The sequence below is a fragment of the Coturnix japonica genome, chromosome 2, assembly GCF_054131305.1.
Source record: "Coturnix japonica strain WE chromosome 2, WE-NBRP24, whole genome shotgun sequence".
Taxonomy (NCBI): domain Eukaryota; kingdom Metazoa; phylum Chordata; class Aves; order Galliformes; family Phasianidae; genus Coturnix; species Coturnix japonica.
In genome coordinates, this window is record NC_140664.1 from 35,210,817 (window position 1) to 35,232,028 (window position 21,212).

Genomic DNA, 21,212 nt, shown 5'->3' on the forward strand with positions numbered 1-21,212 from the left:
TGAATGAAACTAAAGTGGTATCTGAAATAGTCATAGCAGAGCTGTAGTCCTCAGCTACTGAAAGTAGAATCTTTGACTTTACTCACAATGACCTCATGACAATTGTTTCTTTTGTTTACTGTTCTTTTTTTTTCCTAATAAAAATATTAAACAATTTTTCTGAGATGTCTTTACTATTGCCTCTATTTTAAAGCAAACACAGATGCTTAAAATCCTGTCAAATCAGGAACCTTTCTAAAGGATCTGTGACATCAAAGTGACTCTGCTAACTCTTCTCTGGTGGTTCTTAACCTTTTATCTGACTGTGCCCAATAACCACAGGAAAACCGCGTAGAAAATATGTTCCAGCTGCCAAAAAAAAAAAAAAAAATCAAGACAGAGGAACTGATGAAAAGAAATGACATCATCTCTAGCACCATCTACTTGTGCTCTGACATAGCTGATGTGGTACTGTGTTTACCTGGAAGAATAGGCTGACCCTGATGTGAAACAGGAAGCTCCATGGATATTTCTCCATCAGCCTGGTCCCAGGCCAGCCATCGATTTGCAGGGAAAGAAAACTGCTCCCCTGAGAAAAGGTTCAGCAACTGCACCTAAAGCAGAAAAAAGAATTGCAACTTAATTTACTGATCTGAGTCCCGATAGACAGAATAGATCTCGACAGCTGTAGAATGCTGTTAAAACCTGCGCAGGTTAAGCTCTGTGCCATGATCACATAAGCACAAATTTGGGACACGTCTGCTCCCTGGATACAGCTGCTCCCAGTTTGACTTTTCACTCAATCAAATTCAGGAAGACAGGGCAGAGTAAGTAAAGCACAGACCAGAAATTTGAAGCTTGAATAAACCAGGTTTATCAGCTTAGGTGTAGTTTGACAAAATCCAGCCTTGCTGCTGCAGCTGATATATCCAGGCAGGCAGGCACTAGGTGGCATGACTTAACTAATGGGGAAGTTCTTACTGGGAAGTTCAGCAATGCTTGTTAATCTATTCTTTTTATTTAATTTATTGTTAGAACAAGAACTAAAGGAAGAGGTTACAATTCTTCGAAACTGCTTCTGATATAAATAGTCTTTGATAGTGCTTGCTCCAGTACTAGTCTGCCCCATAAAACTTTCTTCCATATCCAACTTCCAACACAGCAGTAAAAGAACCATATGCATGTCAGCTAAAGAATTAAAAGAGATCCAGCTATTATGCACTTCAAAGCATTCTGTAGTAAGAATCTCATTGACTGTTATGTAGTAGAATAGTCTCTGATTATGCTAATTTATACTAGTAGCTACATTAGAATTTCAGCCTGCAGAGAGAAGAAAAACTGCTTTTACCTGTAACTTCATTCCTGCTCTTTGTAGAGCCCAATCTTCTTAATTAGAATACTGAATTAATTCTGTGTTATTTGAAACACTGATTATTTTTACTACTTTAATACTAAAGTTAAAGAAATAAATTTATGCTATTTGAAAAACTCAGCACACTTTAGCCTGTCAATATCTGCTGAGGGATCTTGAAAGGGAACTTGGAGTCAGTGAAGCAGTATCATCATCATCTGCCGTCCTGAAACCATCTCAGTACTGATACACTTGAAGAAGCCATGGTATACTGAGGGGGAAGTAACATGCCTAACAACCACAAAAATTCTGCTGTTACAGATAACTCAGTTTCAGATCTTCTAGCAAAATATGTATTTACTAAAGAACAATGGCATTGAGTGCCTGGCCATCCTTCTGTATTTTGTTTCACTCCTATGAAGTCTAGAAATGAGTAGTTTATTCCTTTGGATCTCTATCTAACAAAATCCTAGCTTATTTGTATAATGCATTTATTTCAATGTATTACCTTTTGACTATGTGCCTGAAGTTGCTAAGACTGAATGACCTAACCCCAGATGAAACATTGCTGTCTTAAAACTGTGACCAATTTGCAGAGGTTTGGTAAGAAGATAAAACAAAATGTTTAAGCCAAGAATTCATGGAACATGGTGAAGTACTTGGCTCCGTCCTTGTTTTTATTTTACTGTTGATTTCAATTAATACTTCCTAGCTGGGAAGGGAGAAGAATGAAAAATACATTTTCTTTCCATTTTTGTCAGCATTCCTTAACCTCTCATTTTAAATGGATGTGTCATACAATGTTATACACATATATATATATCATATTACATATATACCATGTATATATATATGCATATATATATATGTAGACACACAATATGTAGACGTATATTATCATATATATATACATACACAATCTACGTATGTCATACACAGATCATACTGTGGCTTCTAACTGAGTTTCAGCCCCAAATGAAAACAACTGATAAAACATCAAGTAATCACAGAATTCAAAACAGTGGATATTTAACATTAATGGGCATTCTGTATTAAACAGGTATAAATTAGCATGATTATAATGTTGAGTTTATCAGAAGCTTATCAACTGCTTTTTCCTAACTGAAGGATAAGAAACTGTGGCGCAAAGAGGAAAGAGTTTCAGGCATGAATAGCCTATCATTGTCACTCATAGTACATGACTAACATCAAGGATAAAATCCAGATACTTTCATTCCAAGCCAATTACCCATGTGCTGTGTATAATAACTGAAACCAAAAACAGAACTTGCTGATTCACAGAAACACAGAATGACCCAGGTTGGAAGGGACCTCAAGGATCATGAAGTTCCAACCCCCCTACCTGGCAGGGCCATCAAACTCCCACATTTACTAGATCAGGCTGCCCAGGGCCCCATCCAACCTGGCCCTGAACACCTTCAGGGACAGGGCATCCACAACTTCCCTGGGCAGCCTGTTTCAGGACCTCACCACTCTCCTATTAAAGAAAGATTCGCTCCACTTTATAGAATCATAAAAGTTGGAAAGACCTCTAAGAACATCTAGTCCAGCCATCCACTTACTCCCAGTGTTGCCTACTAAACCATGTTCCTTAGTACAAAATCTCCGTGTTTCCTTAAAGCCTCCAGGGATGGTGACTCAACCACCTCCCTGGGCAGCCTGTTCCAGTGCTTCAACACCCTTTCAGAGTAGAATTTTTCATCACATCCAACCAGAAGCCATTCCTCCATGTCATTTCACTGTTACCCAGCAGAAGAGGCTGATTGTGGGGGTTGGACTCGATGATCTCTAAGGTCCCTTCCAACCCGCACTAGACTGTGAGACTTTGAGACTGTGACTGTCACCTCATCACAACCTCCTTTCCTGGAGCTCCCTGAGCCTACTCTACTCCAGATTGAACAGTCCCAGTTCCCTCAGTCACTCCTCATAAAACTTGTGCTCCAGTCCTCCCTCACCAGCTTCACTGCCTTCTCTGGGCACACTTTGTGGCCTCAATGTCTTTGTTGTAATGAGGGGCCCAAAACTGTATGCATTACTCAAGATGTGGCCTCACCAGAGCTGAGGGCAAGCGGATAATCACCTTCCTGTACCTACCAGCAATACTATTTCTGATACAAGCCATGATGCCATTAGCCTTCTTGGCCACCTGGGCACACTGCTGGCTCATGTTCAGCCAAGTGTCAGCCAACACCCCCAGGTCCGTTTCCTCTACACAGTCTTCCAGCCACTCTGCCTCAAGCCTGTAGTGCTGCCTGGGGTTGCTGTGGCCATAGTGGAGGACCCAGCATCCAAAAGTGGAGGCCTCATCCAAATAATCAATAAAGATACTTAATAGAACAGGCCTCAGTACTGACTTCTGGGGAAAACCACTTATGACCAATGTCAAGTTGGATTTAATTCCATTTACTGCCACTCTTTGCACCTGGCAATCCAAATAGTACTTTACTCAGCCAAGAGTGTACCTGTCCCAGCCACTGGCTTCCAGCTTCTCTAGGAGAATAGTGTGGGAAGCACTCTTGAAGACTTTGCTGAAGTCTAGGTAGTCTATATCAATAGCCTTTCCCTCATCCACCAGGGAGATAATTCAATCACAGAAGGAGAAATAGGTGATCAAGCATGAACTGTCTTTCACGAACCCATGCTGATTTGGCCTAATTCCTGAGCTGTCCTACACTTGCTGTGTGATCTCACTCAAGATGATCTGCTCCATAACATCTCCTGGCACCAAGGTCAGGCTGACAGGCTTGTAGTTCTCCAAATCCTCCTCACAATCCTTCTTGTAGATGGGAGTCATATTGGCAAGCCTCTAATTATCTGGAACATCTTTGGTTTATCAGGAATGCTGACAGACAGTAGAAAGAGGCTTGGCAATCATTTCTGACAGCTCCTTCAGCATCCTTGGTGTATCCCTATTGGACCTGTGGCAGCCTAAATTGGGTGGGTCTCTAACTTTTTCCACCTGCATCATGAAGGGTTTGTTTCGCTCCCCATCCCAGGCCTCCAAGACAGGAGGTAGAGTACTCTAGGAATTACCAGTCATACAATTAAAGACAGATGTAAAGAAGGCATTGAGAACTTCAGCTTTTTCCTTATCCTCAGTGGTCATATTCTCAAACACATCCAGTAAAGGAAAGAAAAGGATGGAGATTCTCCTTAGCGCTACAGTGCCCAGACTGAGTCACAAGCTTGGGTTTTTGCCTTTCTAATTTTCTCGCTGCATATTCCAGCAACTTTGCTTTTCTGGCACTGAGATCTTTTTTAAGGGAGGAGGGAAAGTAATCTGTCATTATCTTTGCCTCCTCAGAGTCACAGAATTAGAAACACTTGCAGTGTAGCTCTGATGCTGTTAATAAGAACAAGGGGTCAGTTGTCAATTTGAAGAGGACTTGGCAAGACTGAGTTCAGTGCCTTCCTAGGTTTCAACAAACTCTGGGCACACAAAAGCTACAGAAGACTCAAGACTACAGTAGAGAAATTTGCTGTTTTCCTTACTGTTCATTCATGCACTTTTAAAGAAATACAATATACATTTCTCACTAAACAGCAAGCAAGCAAAGAAGATAGATTGCCTCTCATTCTTCATAAATCCACTCCACAATAAATAATCTCTTAAGCAAAGCTACAAGTATTTCATGAGGCTAACATAATTCTCCCAAAGAATTTTTCTGACATGTTTTGACACTATTGTCATAGAGACTGCTTTTGGAAGGATAAAATTCCTTCTTGTTTCTTTACCTCTTCACAGTGCCAGGCAGGGCAACTTCCTGCATTAGTATGTCCAATGCGTATTTTGTAGAGACTTCCTATGTTTCCTGTATGAACCTGTAAAAGGAACACCACTGATGAAATACAGTACATTCCTTAAAACACAAGTTTTACAACAAAAAATACAACAAAAGTTCATTTAGTAACTATCAGTAACATTTTAGCTTAGATGAACTAACTATGCTGATATTTAAACTAGTGATTCTAAAATATTTTGCTCCAGTCTACTATTGGATGCTTGCTCTCTTAAAGAAAAAAAAAAACAAAACATGACAAATCCTGTGGTTCGCCAGCCCCATCTAAATGATTCAAGATGCTGCTGCAGCTGTTTTGTTCCCCAGTGAATACTGGTCTCAGTAGGAGATGAATACAGATTGTAGGCATCACTAAAAAAATATAGCTTGACCCCAAAGGATGTCTCAGTTTAGCATCTGTACCACTGACCTGCTAAAAAATGAATTCTGTATCCCTGGCATCTCCCACTACCTCTGAGTTTCTCTCTGCCCCTCTCGAATGGCATGTTTTACAATTCTGAAACAACTGTGTTCATCTTTGACATTTCTTTTTACAAATCATTTCAATTAAATCCACTTTAAAAGCTGTATTTGAAAGATTAACTCTTGGGCAGGCTGGATGAGTACACCCAGTACAGATAATAGGGTGCTGAGGGAATCACTTCATGTGAAGGTTATTCAAACAAGTAGTCATGAACTTAAATGTAGAAACAGAAAGCTTATCTTCAAGGCACTGGAAATATACTGCGAGTGCCTCTCCTTGCTGCATTTTTTTTTCTTATGATGTAGCCTTTGCTGTCCTTTTCATGCTTTCTACAGAATTTATTTCCAAGTTTTAATTTACAGTATAAATGGGTGTGAACCAAATTCTTTGTATTGTGAACAGACCATAATTAACTTGGATCTAGCACAAAAAGCAAGCAGAGAGGCTTGACTCCTATACATTTTATAGTACACCCTCCTGAACTGTATTAAGTGCCATGGAAATTCACCTAAGAGGAGAATCCCAGTTTCCAAACTAGGGACTGTCTCCACATCTTGCATGTAAGAGACATATGAGGAAAAATGAATAGCAGTAATAGGAGCAGAAAGCAGAACTAAACATCTCTTACAACAGTAATTTTAACACTAGTTACTTATTTTATCTATTCCTTTCAATCTTGTTTCAGTTTTGTTTTTCATATTGCACATGGAAATTGGCAGAATATCAGAGGTGCTGGATTCTCCTGAGAAACTCCATCAGCTGGTGAGACCTAAGTGCTTCATTTCCTACATCCCAGACAGCTGTGAGACCAGAAACAGGTGAGTTCCTCATGAATACTGCCATTCAGTATCATTTGTCAGAAAAGTACTTGCTATCCTGGATGCTAAGGATGGAAATAATTACTTATTACATGGTCTTATTACATTACCTGCTAGACTTCACATTGACAGTCCCACATATATGCTTAAACTGCGTTTCTTGATAAGAGACCCTACTTGGGCTCATTTAAATCATCAAGGAAAAAGACTGAGAGAGGAGGAATTTACATGTGTAACTGGGAGCTGTTAACTGAAATTAGACAGCAAAGTTTTAACAAAGTTCAAAATTTATTCCACCCCCTAATTCTTCACAAGTCACTTCATTTTTAATATTGTTGCTCCGCTTCAAATATTAAAACTACAGAAGTATCAGTTGTCCTCTTACCAGTATTTTTGGGCACTATATAAACTAATCAGTAGTTCCTCTTAAGGAGACAAGTAATATGTTGGAACAAAACAGTTTTTTGATGGGTTAGGGGAAAAGGATACTACATTTATTTCTCTGTTTATGTCCTGCTTCTTCTTTACAGATGTATGTGTTGTACAAAATATCACATAGATTTTGAAATTTCATGTAATCTAGCAGGACACAAGAAAGTAACGCAATAAATATTTATTACTTACTGTGAAGACATCTTCACTGCCTCTCTGAAATAATTTCCCCTTCGCTCCATCAAGAAAAATAGGCCCTGAACTGCCATGATCCCCATACAATATGATATAAACCTTTGAACTTGTTCCTGCAGATGGCATATCGCTGGTGAGGACTGACACCTTCCATTTCCCAGCTATCAAAAGATAAAAAGACTTGCTGAATTACTGAAGCTCAAGATTCCAAAGTGTCAGTAATCAGAATTTTAAATACTATCACATCGAATATAAAAATATGTATTTCCCAGAGATACAGCAAATATTGTCTGTGGTAAGTTGTGCATGTGAAAATCAAGAAACGTCAGGTTGCATTCACATCTTTTCTGTATGCATGTGGTACCTGACAATCTCAAATTGCATGACTGTGTATCAGTTTTCAAACACAAAATTTGAAACGTTGCATTAAATTGTATGAAATAGGTATTCCTGTTTGTTTAGGATATGTCAGCTCTGCCCAGTACAGTGCTGTGTAAGGACACCTTTGCAGGGTCTCAACAAGCTACTTCTGGAATGACAAACTCATCGCTTTAAGCATTAAGGACTCTTAAGGTATGTCTACAAAGCCGTGCAGGTGTAACAGCTCAGACAAAATTGCCCAATATGTTCTTGCATTGCAGTGTTGGCATTATACCCTCAGATATCAATACTCTTTCTACAGGTTAATTTCATTTTTAACAAGACCAAGTATATGGATTTAGACTTTGGTTTAGTGGAAGCTGAGTATCAGGAGCATGGAGTTAAGAGAAATGATATCACTGAGGGGTGGCTGATAACAGTTTTTCATATTAACAACAGTATTAGGAAGGACTATTAAGAAAACACTCTCAATACAGCTGATTCCCATCTCAAATGATGAACATTTAAGCACCTCTCAAGCTTACAAATATTGTTTAGCACCACTGATTAATGTAACTTTCTCAAAAAAGAACACCCTTTAAAGCACAACAGTAGTATTGAAGAGCATTACTAATTACAGAAGATCCCTGCCACCTACACTACACTTTACTTATGTTACTTTTCCATCCATCACAGCATCCTCATCATATCCTTTCTAGCTAAAACACTGGGAAATAAGATAGTAAGGGCATGACATAATGATTTTTTTTCTTGACTGAGATGCCTAAAATAGATCTACGTGTTTAAACTCCAGGCAATAAGAATTACTACAATTCAGCTGTAAGATTCAGTGAAACCAATTTTGTTTCCAGTATCACTCTGTGTTTTCAGCATTAGCCATGCACACTTTCTTAAATAATTTAACAGACACTGATACATACACAGGATAAAGCTACAGCTGACTATTATTGAGAACCAATGAAAAGACTGATTTGAGGAATTTGCATTTAGTTTTCTGTGGCATTCTAGAAAAAATAAGGCAGGATTAGTACCTTTATTAGCTCATGTTTAGCCTTATCTAAAAGAAAAGTTGTTTAAGAAATAGATTAGGCAGACCTAGTCTAGCTGTTTGTGTCAGTAAATTTCTGAATGGGAAACAAATGAGTGGAGAATCTATGTCCTCCATGCCTCTTAGCTGCTACATTTGAATTATTAATACTGCTTTTAATAAAAGGCAGAAAAAAGTGCCCAGTATAGACACATTATAAATTCTAACCTCTAATGAGGTCTGATGGTAGAATCTATGAGTCCTGCTTGTAGTCAAGCTTTTGCTATAAGCATTTTGTTCTGTGTGGCCATTATGCTAGTACATAAATCATGCGTTCTTTGGGAATTGCAGTGGTGTAGAATTAGAAACCATTAAAATAGATATTGTTCCCCAGACTTTGAGCGAAGAGTCAGTAAGTCATTAACAGAGTCCTTGCTTCATCTTTGAGGACAAAACTGCCAGTCCTGAAATGCAGCAGCGTGAATATTTTTTACTTCATTATGAAACTGCCATGAATCTTTTCACATATCTGAGCTATTCAATAACGACACATGTATTAGCATCAGTTACACAAATATGTCTTAGGAAAGACTGTATAATACTGTAACATTGGATCTGTTGATTTCAGCTCTGCCTGAATCATCCATTATCTTGAAATGACAGTAGTATCACTGAAGATCAGTGAATTTGTAGAGTATACTATCAGCTGGGGTTTATGAGACAAAGAACTACTTTCATTAAAAAAAATAAATAAATAAAAATTAAAAAAAAATTTAAAAACTGTATTTACTAGATAAATTATGAACATTTGAAATATGTAGTATGCTATTTGTAAATACAGGTGTTCTGGTACTGCTGGATACCAGACACTAATTCTTCAGCTTTAGCATAATAATACTGCTGTAGCAGGTCAGTCTTACCATACAGAGAAGTCAATTGTCAGCTCTAATAAGCATAAAACCACTTTCTTTCCTATAATTCTCTCTTTCCAAATAGCATTTCCCTTCACAAGATCTACAACATTTTCTTTTAGCTGAAGACTAGCACTGAAAACAGAATGGTTCTGAAGGTCAACAGTGACCTTAAAATTTTACCCTGGGGACTAACTGTGATCTATGACCTATTTACTTAAAATTTGCTATTTTTTTTCTTTCCACTTCATCTGTCCTAGAGTAGCATTCTGGTATTTACTTATTTGTTTGAAAAATATTTGTAGATTTATGACCAAAAATGGTCTAAGTAGAAAGTAAAATTTTTGAGGATGTAGACATAATATGAAAGAAGATATATTACTTAGGTGCAGGAATCTGAATTATGTTATTATTACCTTGACTTTGGAGTGTACACCACTACCCGAGAGATGACACTGTAGCATTTTTCTGAACAATACTGTGAGTACACAAATATTGTATATACAGTTATAAGTAACAATTTTGTCATTATTAAATAATGAACTGCAAAGCAGTTACTCTTAGCATTAGATTAAACTTCATCCTTAAAAGAATTGCTACAGCTTCAACACATTAAACTAGAAGTACAGTGAATAAGTGCTAACTGCTAGGCCTGAGGAAGAGAAATAATTCACAGAATCACATTTTCCAACAACTTTTGTGACCCTTCTTAAAAGTTGCTGTAATCTCCTTTGTTCACAGCGGAATTTAGCTTGCTGTTTCTATTACCAAGGCAGTTCTATACTTCACCCAGTTTCCTGTGAGGCATGACAGGGAACCTACATGTTAATCTCACTTATAACTAACAAGCTTGGATAAGTGTACACCATCAAAGTCCCTCTATGCAGGTGTATCTAGTATAACAAGAACTGCATGGCTTTGCAGAAACCTGCTGATGATACAGCCTGAAAAATGGGTGAGTCAAACAAAATCCTGTAACAGCAAAGAAGATAATAGAGAAAAACAGGAACATCATTGTTGTACTACATGATGTCTAAGAGAAAAATTTGGAAAGTCAGCCTTAGAAAAAGAAGAAATGATGGTCGTGTCATTGGAGTCCAAATAGAAACAGATGACACAGAAAAACATAATACCAGGTCAAAAAAAACAAACAACAGCAACAAACAAACTCAAAAAACACAGAATACCTCGATTGCTAGAAGCTAATTTACAAAACTGAGGATCTTTATGAAAATAGTACGTTCACCAGATGTTCTTTATTTTGAAACAAACACTACTGCCAAAACTACTGGTTGAATGAATAAATACCACTAGCAGGCTGAAGTAAGTGATCAGCTAGGGGAAAATTGAATTCTCTGAAATTCTAAAATAGAAGTCAAAGGTGATGTAAGATGATAAAAATCATCTGATTACTCACATATGACGTGAAGAAGAGTTTGATATCTTGGAATGTATTCATGGTAAACATTTTCTTTTGCCAGAGAGATTATGAAAGTACCATAATGACTAGTAAGCATGGTTTCAAGTATTATGTAACTGAACTTGTTCATTCCCTACAGGCAGTTTTAATGCACATAAGCAGAACATCTGATAAATGTAAAAAAGTAATGAATAATATAGGATTCTGAACAGTAAAATGAAGGAAACATCTAATACTGAGGAGGACACAAATGAAGACATGAAGTTATTACTAGCACAAAACATGGATCTGCATATTCAGAGGTAACAAACTCTGAAGAAGCAAGCACACCTGCAGCATGGTTCTTAAAAGATAAGTGAGGTATGTAGGCTTCAGAAAAGCTACAAGAGCACACACGGATTTGTACTGAAATGAGGGGTATTCATTTATAGAGATACTAGTAAATCACTCAGGAATCTGTACAGAGATTTATCTGGATTTCATATTTTCATCAATACAATCCATAGCAACGCTTCTGTAATATGATTGGAGGATAAGAAAATGCAGATATGTATAAAAAAAAAAACAAATGTGCAACAGCAAAAAAATCTAAGGAAATGCATTTTAAAAATACAAGTAAGGCATAATGTTATAAATAGTAAACTTATCAGTTAGAAAAAAAGAAAAAAAAAGGGAAAAAAATAGAGAAAATCACTTAATACATTGCATAGATATGACTGTAAGATGCACCAGGAGAAAAAAATTCAACAGAGAAAATTTCTGATCAGTGTCGAAGAGTTCAGAGTCACAGTCTTCTAAATGTTGCAATAAGTTCTGGCAATGCCATTCAAGATGATAATAATAAATAAATAAATAAAAAAAACTGAAACTAGAATAGCTCCCAAGAAAGACAAACATTATGATTAGAGGAAATGGAGAGACTGTCTTATGTAGAAGGAAAAGATGAGAGATAGTTGATACTTCTCATTTCAATAATAGTAAGACAAAACTGCATTCCTTCCAGAAGAATGGCATAATCTGTATAAAGCCATTAAATGCCTGCAGAATTTTCTTCTATTCTTTTCTTAACACATTATTTGATATGCTTGTCACTTCCAAATATATTTCATCCTGACTCATTCAGAAAGACTCTCTATGGATTTTGCAGTTAATTCACAGAATTAAGCTATATATAAGTAGTTCATATTACTCCTCAAAGTGTTTTTCCCTCCTTCAGTCACCAGAATTTTGAAGGTCTCTCTTCAATCTTACCTAATAAAAGCAATTTTATTTTCTCTGCATATCTCAGCTACTTAATATTCTATATCTTCTCTGAATCATTAATGAATATATAAGCCCTATGTAACACCTCTGTGAACCTTTTGTCCTCCTGCTCTGAGCTGACCATTTTATTCCTTCTATTCTAGTTAATGTACAGAAATGAAGAGATCTTCAGTGAATATAATGATAATTTCACCACTTGCTGTGGTCTCTCTTGATTGTAACCTGAGGCCGTGCCCCACATCTCACCTGAGTTCTCGGTTTGCTCAGTAACACTGCATATGATTAAAGGCTCTGGAACACTGGAATAAATTAAGGTGTTATGAATTTCATGTAGGGTGAATGTGAATCCATCTTAAAAACTGCAAGTGATGAAGTCATGTATATAACTGTCTGTGTAACCTTTAGGCATTATTTCTGGTACACAGCATGCAATATGGCATTTAGTCAGATTTGAGTGATTTTAATGTTTATTTATTCATCCATAGGTTTTAGTTCTTCACTGATATGTAAAAGGATGAAAAAATACCACTGAGACTCTCCATTTGGAGCAGTTCTAAAACATGCTGAGAAATATACCCAGAAATGGGGAGATGGGAGGAAGAACATCAGAATCATGGCCAGTGTCATCACATAAGCACACAGCTGCTTGGCATGTAATCAGGATTGCATCAGGGTTGTAAATTTCATTTATTACAAGTATATAATACTGCTTCAAAAGATAGAAACATATCAGCTATTTATGAGGAAATATACCTGCCACTAGCCTCCTAAAAAGAAATGAAGAGCTGTTTGTTTCCCTACCTGTACTGCAACCCCCTCACACTCCAGATCCTGATTCTGCTTCTCCTCCATGTTCCCTGTTTGCCAAAGGGAGACAATCAAGGCTCATGTGCCAAAAGGTATTTAGGTCAGGCTTCGATTAGGTCCCCAGTCTAGATATCTGAATAACTGTAGCCCAGTCTGTGGCAGCATAGATCTGCCAGTTAGTCCAGTCACGGCTTCCAATAGTACAGAATACCAAATTCATATTCTTTAACTGAAAAAATAGCACCTTCCTCCTTCAGATATGCTGACTTTATTGACATTTATTAAATGTGCAGTATTAAGGATTAAAATCTAAACAAAGTAAAACAAAAACAAATAACAAGAAAGAAATACTCTTAAAAATCACAATATATGTGTTTTCTCCAATTTTATATTTAAAACCATTTACTGAAAATTGTAAACCACATATAAATGCATACTACATACACAGGATATTAAGAAATGCTGTAAACAAGTATCTAAAATAATTTGATAACAGACTGACAGACTCTGAAACACATTATTATTAATAATATTAACAATAATATTAAATGTTCCAAAGATTCTCATAGTACTTCATATTTATAGAAAGAAGAAAGAAAAGACACGGATAACATAATACAGAGGTTAAAAAAAAAACCACACAGTTAACACTTATAAAGTACATAGAATAGTTTTAGGAGTAAGTGATGCTGCCTTTGAAGGGAATATGGCAATAGCAATCAAGAAGTCCATTGATGCACAGTTTCCCTTTCACAGTTCCCGTGCAATTCTATGTAATGAATAGGTATGATCCTTTTCTAGTATCCTACCAGATAGGATAAAAGAGGCAAATGTCACTTGGAGTCTGGACCTTCCTAGAAATAGACTGAAAGACTTCTTTGTTCACTTAATTACTCTGAATTTGGCTTTAAAAACTGAAATTGCTATTTGAGATAATGTTAAACTATATAAAACTAACATGAATACTGATTCCTGCTTTTCATTGCAATACAGTATTTAAATAGTATTTCCTAATTTTCTTTTCAAATTAAACATTACAGTTGATTAAGTACAGGACTAAGCATTTATACTGAATGATAACTATCAAACCATTTCTCAAATTTCATGAAATACAGACATCTTATTTAAAACTTAAGGTATTTTAAATGTTAATTCTTTGCTCTAAAAAGCAGTAGTTGTTTCTCTAATGAGGTTGATATACTACTAATACAGGTAACATTTAGGGGAAAGCAGCTTTTTAACTAATAAATCATCATCTTAGAACAGTTTCTTTTTTATTTTCTATAATGTTTCCCACAAAAAAAAGAATCTAAATAATAATCTGTATTTCAGCAATTTTATACAATTGTGATTTATGTTTATCTGTGTGTATTCTCACTGTGAATTTCATTGGATGTGACATTTAGCGGTACAATTTGTGAATACGTTTATGGAAGATGTTGTCACTGATCAGATGTTACAGGACTTCCAAGACCACTATTATGTGGCTTTCTTATGTTTGCTGCATCCATTCTCAACCGCACAAATGTAAACTTCTTCCTCCTCTTCATCTTCTGTAGGAAAGGCATTTTCATTTTTTATGTTCTCAGAGGCATTATGCTCAATAATATTTAAAGAAGTGCCACATTTCAGAAGTACTTCAGATTGAGTTTCTACTGAATCCCCTACTGTGGGAGACAATTTTTCTCCAATATGATTTCTGTTTACCCTTAATGCTTGGCACATTTTTGGCTTTGTATTAGATGGCTCATTATTTGTGCCTACAATATGATCACAAGGCATGTGCTTGGATACATTGTTTTGACAATTGCTAATTACCACAGGTTTTGCTTTCACATCCCCTATGCTATATGACGTCTCTAAACTGATCTCATTTTTCAGAGTTGAAGACATTGGTATCCTAATGTTACCAATAAAATCTAGGGTGTTACTAGCATTAAGCCTATTAAAAATACTATAGGCAATCTTATTGATTAAGTTGTTCTTCAGGTTCACACAATTATTTTCACCTGTTACTAAATTTTTGCCTGACCATTGCAAATGTTCGATATTTTTGGTCAACAAACATAGACCTAGCTGGTTCTCAATATCAGATGCTTTTTGGTAAGCATATCCTCTTTGTTCTTCATTAATCGGTGTTACCATCACCGTCAGTATTGGACAATGTTGGCCACATATAGCATGGAGCTTATCCAGAGAATCTTCTTCCCGAAGAGCACTTCTGTTAGCATTACTATCATCAGTTGGCTGAGACTGTATGGGTTCATCATTCAAATGAGGCTCCAATGGATGCACCCTGTTATCAGGCAATCTAAATTCTACCGATGCAAAAGATGGAAAATTGGTATCAACCTCTGTGGAAAGATGAGTGGAAGCAGGACATACTGTGGCTGAAGGTTTGACCTTTTCTTTGTTTCCTACAGGAAGAGAGGTGGTTTTACCACTGAGACTAGGTCCACTTTTTGTACTTAAGTCATCCTGCAAAGGGTCTGAATCACTGCTGTGAGGTATATTGAAGTAATTGCAAAAATTTTTAGAGGGTTTTGCCATGTCTTCAAGCTCTGAAGAAGAGATTTCATTGAGGATTGGGTACTGATTCACATTGCCAAAATGTGAATATGGAGCATCATCGCCATTAGTATCAAGGACTGTGTCTGTTGATGTTGTATCCAAATTTTCATACATCCCAGTCTGCTCGGGTGGTGATCTTCTTATCAAGTGATTTTCTTTGAGAAGCCATTTCCCTTTATCAATTAATACTCCCTCATCTTCTTTAGCATGTGCACTAGAGTGACTATGTTTCTTTGGAAATTCTCCTGAATAGTTATCAGTAGAATTTGTCTCTTCTCCATTAAGTGTAGGTTGTCCTGTTGGTAAAGAAATATTTTCTCTTTTCCGTACAGTGTCATCTTTGTTAATGATATCTGGAAATTCTTGTGATTGCAGTGAAGAATGTGAAAAGTTATCTGCAGAAGGAGGCCTAGATTCTTGGGAAAAAATAGTGTTTTTTGTCACCACTGCAGAGTGGAATTCTTCAGTATCTTTCTGTAGCACTTTGGATATATAAGGATATCCTTTCTGAAAGTCAGGCTTAAATGCAGCTTCTGCCTTACCATAAAGTCGTTCAATAGTTCTTTGTACATAGCCAGTATTATAATGTTTTTCAAGTACTGCTTCCTCCCCACTTTCATTGGTCAAATCACTGGATGCTCTAAAGTTATAATCACTCTCTTCAGTATCTGGTCTGTAATCTGACCAATCTGAAGTAGCAGGGCTTTTTAAACATTTTTTTAATTGAGAAGGTTCTGAATATGTTCTGTTCTCCTGTTCTTCTACCTGCAATTTCTGTTCTCCTTCACTCATATCATATTCTGTAATTTGCTTAGATTCATAACAAAAAGATAATGGAGAGTTTGTAGATGACCTCTCAGAGGTTTCTTCACAAATTTCCGTGTCTTCCTTCCCTTCCTGTACAGAATAATCATTGTAACTATATTCTTCGTGGGTGTCAGCAACTTGTTTATGTTGGTTATTTGCTTTTTCATCATTCAAATTTGGATGAATCATCTCATCTTCCCTATTATCAGTAGTAACATGTGAAATATCTTCATCGCATTCTATCTCAGAAATATCCTTATCTAAAACACAGTTTTTATCATTAGAAGTAACACTGTGAGCTGTTGAATTAGGTTCTATTGAAGTATCTGAGTCTTCATTAATGAATGATGCATCAGTGTTATCTTGAGGATTTTTATGCAGGTTATAAGCCTTTTCTTCATTTGCTTCAGGTAGCTCTATAGCTGATGGAAGGCCATGTTTAGTTGAATTAGTATTGGCATATTGATCATCTAGCTCTGTTCTAGGAGAGCTCAATTCTGAAACCTCTGTTGCTCTACAAACCTCTTCCTGTATATGAGAACAGCTTTCTGAATCACCAGACAATTTTAACTCTTCTTCAGTATTCAAACTGTCCTTTGCAACACAAGATTTATCTGATTTTTCATCTTCATGCAAATATATAACATTATGAATTTCAGATATAGGCATATTTTCATGGCAACATGTGACATCTTGCTTTCTGTGTTCCTTCCCAGTGTGTAATAAGTTATTTTCTGTTGAATGTTGAAAATGTGAGAAAGCAGCCTTCAGTTCATCAACTTTTTCTAAGACCGTTGCTTGTTTCAGGAATTGTAATTGCATTAAGATTTCAGAACAGCTACAGGAAGCTTTTTGAATATCATCTTTGATTGTGCCAATCAAATTCTCTCTCAGACTCAGAATTAGTAGCCATGCTAGGAGAAGGTTGGAGGAAGAACCAAATACTGGCAGAGAAAGATCTGGAAGACTGCATGTTTTTTCCATGCATCCACTGTGCTCTTTCTGGAGACCAAGCAAAGTTGATTGCAACTCATGAAGCAAAGTACTAGACATGCAATTATTCTGAATATCAGTTCCAATTTTGTCATTGCCAATTGTACAGTCAACTTGAACAGCAACTTCAGATCTTTCTCTCTGACATAGATTGGTGTCTTGGATATCACCCTCTGACACCTTTTTATCACTGATATGTGTTTCATTAAACAAGTGTAGTTTACAAGCATGATGAAACTCTGACTGTAGTAAATACTTGCCTTCTTCTACTATTGTTGTTTTATCGTGAATCAAAGAATCAGTTTGCTTTCCGCTTGACTGTTTGGCTGATTCTTCTGGAGTACCCAATTCAAAAAGAGGCCTTAATTGTTTTTTTGTTAGATTATGTTCAAACAAATGTTTCTTTCCAGTCATCTGTACTTTATTGATAAGATACCTATCTTCTTTATCCATAAAAGCATCAATCTTTTCTTTAGAAAAATGACAGTTGTCATTGCCATTTACATTCCCATCTTTTTTGTTTATAGGGGGCAAGACAGCATTTGGTGACAGGTTTTTCAGCCAACTTTGGACACAGTTTTCAAGTGAATGCTCAACAACATCCTCTTTAAAATATTCCTGTTTCAGAGCCTCTAGTGTAATAGCGCTGTCTGACATGCTTAATTTATTTTTACTTTTACTCAGATTTTTCTTCTTCTTTTGTTTTTTCTCTTTCTTCGATGCTAAATTTTCCAAAACATTCTCCATTTCTTTTCCTATGTTATGATCCTCAGGCATTTCTGACAATGGATTTGAAATCATTGCTGAGTTAGGCGTCTGTTCAAAGACATTAGTCATGAGATTTTTGCCTTCCTTTGCAGGACTCAGTTCATCCTGGCTGTTTTCAGTTTCAGTTCTTGAATCAACTGACATTAGGCCATCTTCACTTTCTGCAGACAAAAGGGAACTATCTTTTTTGCCTGACTTCAATTTTACCTCAGTTAACTGTCTATTAGCTCTTGGTTTCTTATTAGATGATGATATTCCATTTTGTTCCACTGAATCCAGGTGATATATCTCATTTTCAGGACATTTGCTTTTCTCTGAATTGGCAGATCCATCATTGTCTTTTACAAGTAATCCATTTCTTTTTTTCTGAAGCATGTCAGAACAGTTATCTGTAGCTTGGGTTGCAGAAACTTGTGTTGTTTTGTTTGTGATAAGCATTCCTTCACTTCCAATTATCCTTGAGAATTCTGCATCTTTTTGATTTTCATTTATCTCTTGCTCTGGAAAACTGGACAATGATTTTCTCTTCTTCTTCTTCTTGTTAGTGAGGGAAGATGCAGATTGGCTTTCATCAGCCAGATGTGATGCCATCACACATTCAGACAAGACACTGATTTGATTCTCAGTTTCATTAACAGTAGGAAAGAATCCAGTCTCCATCTGATTATGTCCATGACAGGCTGAATGCAATGAATCTGGAGAAAAAGTTGACAAATCAGAAGTTTTGCATTTTATTTCTTCATTTTCCAGCTGAGAAATTTCTGAATATCTAATGTAAGAGCTAAGAGATCTTCTTATTTGTTTTATATCGCATAATTCATGCATATGGTCTGCTGAAACTGGCCTGGCTGTCTTGCATGTTTTTGATGATGGCATGAAACCACTGATGTTGGCTTTGCAGGCTGATACTAAAGTATTATATGTATCTTGTTCCATAACTGATTTCTCTAGTACATTCTGTACCAATTCAGGCTCATCAGATACATCTACCGTCTTCCTATTTGTAGTTCCAATTAAATCATAACTTTTGTGCCTTACTTTAAAAAGCATTTCTTCTTTTATATTCTCTGTAGAAAGCTTTAATAAGTCACTGTCACTCATCTCACTAATCTTTGGATTACTGACACTTGACTTTTTTGTGCTTGACTGTGCTACCATGCAATACTCAGATTTATTTTCTCCACTCTGTATTTCCTCACTGTAGGAAAACTGTCCTATTGTCTTCTCCTGAACCTCTTTCTCAGAAACTAAGGTGACACTTTCAACTACTGCTTTCTTTTTTCTAACACGTCTTGGCCCAGGGGTGGGAGGCCTATAAAAATGAGGTCTGATATCTTCCTCAGGTACATTGCTTACATCTAGATCTGCAGAATTGTTCCCCTGACAGATATTATAAGCATCCATTTTTAAATTGGACTCTGATTCTGAGACTTCTGTATGGAGTTGCTTTAATGACTCTTCTTCTTCTTTACTGTTGCTGTCCAAAAATGGAGCATCCTTTTGTTTTATACATTCTGATACATTTACACCAGATAAGCAGTCTTCTGCAGCCATCACAGAATTGCAAATGGTGGCATTTTTTTCATCAGAAAGGCCAGCACGACTTACAGTTGTTGTCCATTTAATAGTTTCTTCCTCCTTAATTTTGAATCGAACTTTCATTTCCACTGTCATACTGCCATCTTCATTGAGGTGAACAGACTTCTCAATGTCATCTTCAAACTGTGCCACAGATAAGTCTTCCCCATTTACTGTCTGATTTCCTCCAATGCCTTTATGATTGTCAGGAAGATAGGAAGAATCTGAGTTGTTATCATTCAAGTTGTTATCATTGCTGGACCCTTTACCAGAAGAAACTGAGAATATCTGAGATCTTGGGCTAGAGATCACTTCAGCTCTCACTACCAACAGTTATATTTAAAGAACCCGAATTCATTTGGTAGATTGATAGTAAAGCAGACATATATGATGGATAGGTTCCAGATGGTCAGACAGTAGACAGGCAGCAAAGGAAAAAAGAAAAAGAGAAGAAATGAGAAAAATTAGTACAAAAGAATTTAATGAAGTTTATTTTCTAGAGTATTAGAAAGTAAAGAGAAAAAAAAATTAAAAATTTTGCTATTAACTTCAAGAAATACTTAAGAGAGCAAAATGCAACCAATTTTTAATAAAATATCAAGTTTTTAACTATTTTTTCTCTTTCTATATTGTGATAGACTCTGAAATGACTGAGCTATATTTCTACTTGAAGCTCCAAAGCCTAAAAAGGTAATAAATGTTCTCATTGTGTACTCATCTGGGAGATGAGGTTATCTTGAACTTTTCAAGAGTTTCACACGCCTGCACTGGTTGGAGCTTTAAGCTAACTTTATACTTTTTCTATCCTTTAACAATCTCTAGCATAACACCTCCTATTAGTCCTCACAGTGAGTGCTAAAATGTGTCAGCCAATGCGTAAATACATCTCTCCAGGTCTTAATCCAATGATCTGCAACATATGAGTCATTACTATGAGCAGTGTTATTGACATACGTGACTAGAGGCTTCAGATTCAGTCCCCTAGACTGACCTTCTATGGAGAAGTAAACTTCTCTATTTTTGAAGCATTTGAACAGCTTATAAAATCTGAATTTAAATCAGGACACTCTGAGATGCATTTTATGCTACAGTACACTAGATGACAGTTTAAAATGCAGTGAAGCCAATGAGAATACTGTTATACTTCAGTAAGTTATGAGCATGGGCCAATAAGAGCTTGCATACACATTAAATGCTCCTAAAATGTATTTTGAGTAATCGTAATAACTTGGCTTTTAAAACAAATTTTTCTCATCTCACCTCTTGTTGTAACCATGACAAGATGAGAGATAAGGAAATTGAAAATAAAAAATAAAAAAAATTGCTGTTTTTCAAGCAGTTCTGCCTGTGTGAGTGAAATGGTGCATTAACACCCACACAAAGACATGTACAACTGTTACTGATACCTAAAGTTATAGAAGCCTTCATTTAATAGAACTGTTTTTTCTCATAGGAAGGTATTTAAACACAAGTAATATTAACTTACCTATATTTCTTGAATTTAAGCATTTTTTGTTTGTGTGAATAACAAACTGTTTTATATTAAGACTTTAATGATTATTACTGATACAGATGGGTGTCTAATTAATTTCAGGAGGAATGTGTTGTGAGTATCCCATTCATATGC

General features: G+C 36.3%; 1 protein-coding gene across 3 annotated transcripts in view; it reads right to left on the bottom strand.

The window, feature by feature from the left end:
- The window catches only part of RP1 (RP1 axonemal microtubule associated), a 167,713-nt gene that overhangs the window by 139,820 nt on the left and 6,681 nt on the right, over window positions 1–21,212 (bottom strand). For 2 of the 3 annotated variants that reach the window (XR_014943384.1, XM_085539559.1), the window contains exons 4-6: window positions 7,057–7,220; window positions 5,087–5,173; window positions 461–593 (exon numbers count right to left, since the gene is read on the bottom strand). Coding sequence is in view for 2 of the 3 variants with exons in the window: in XM_085539559.1 (XP_085395685.1) it covers window positions 461–593; window positions 5,087–5,173; window positions 7,057–7,220 (384 nt within the window). In the remaining variant the exon portion in view is untranslated. Of the gene's footprint in view, window positions 1–460; window positions 594–5,086; window positions 5,174–7,056; window positions 7,221–14,223; window positions 19,909–21,212 lie in introns of those variants that run through there. The other variant, XM_085539560.1, reaches the window with a different exon arrangement.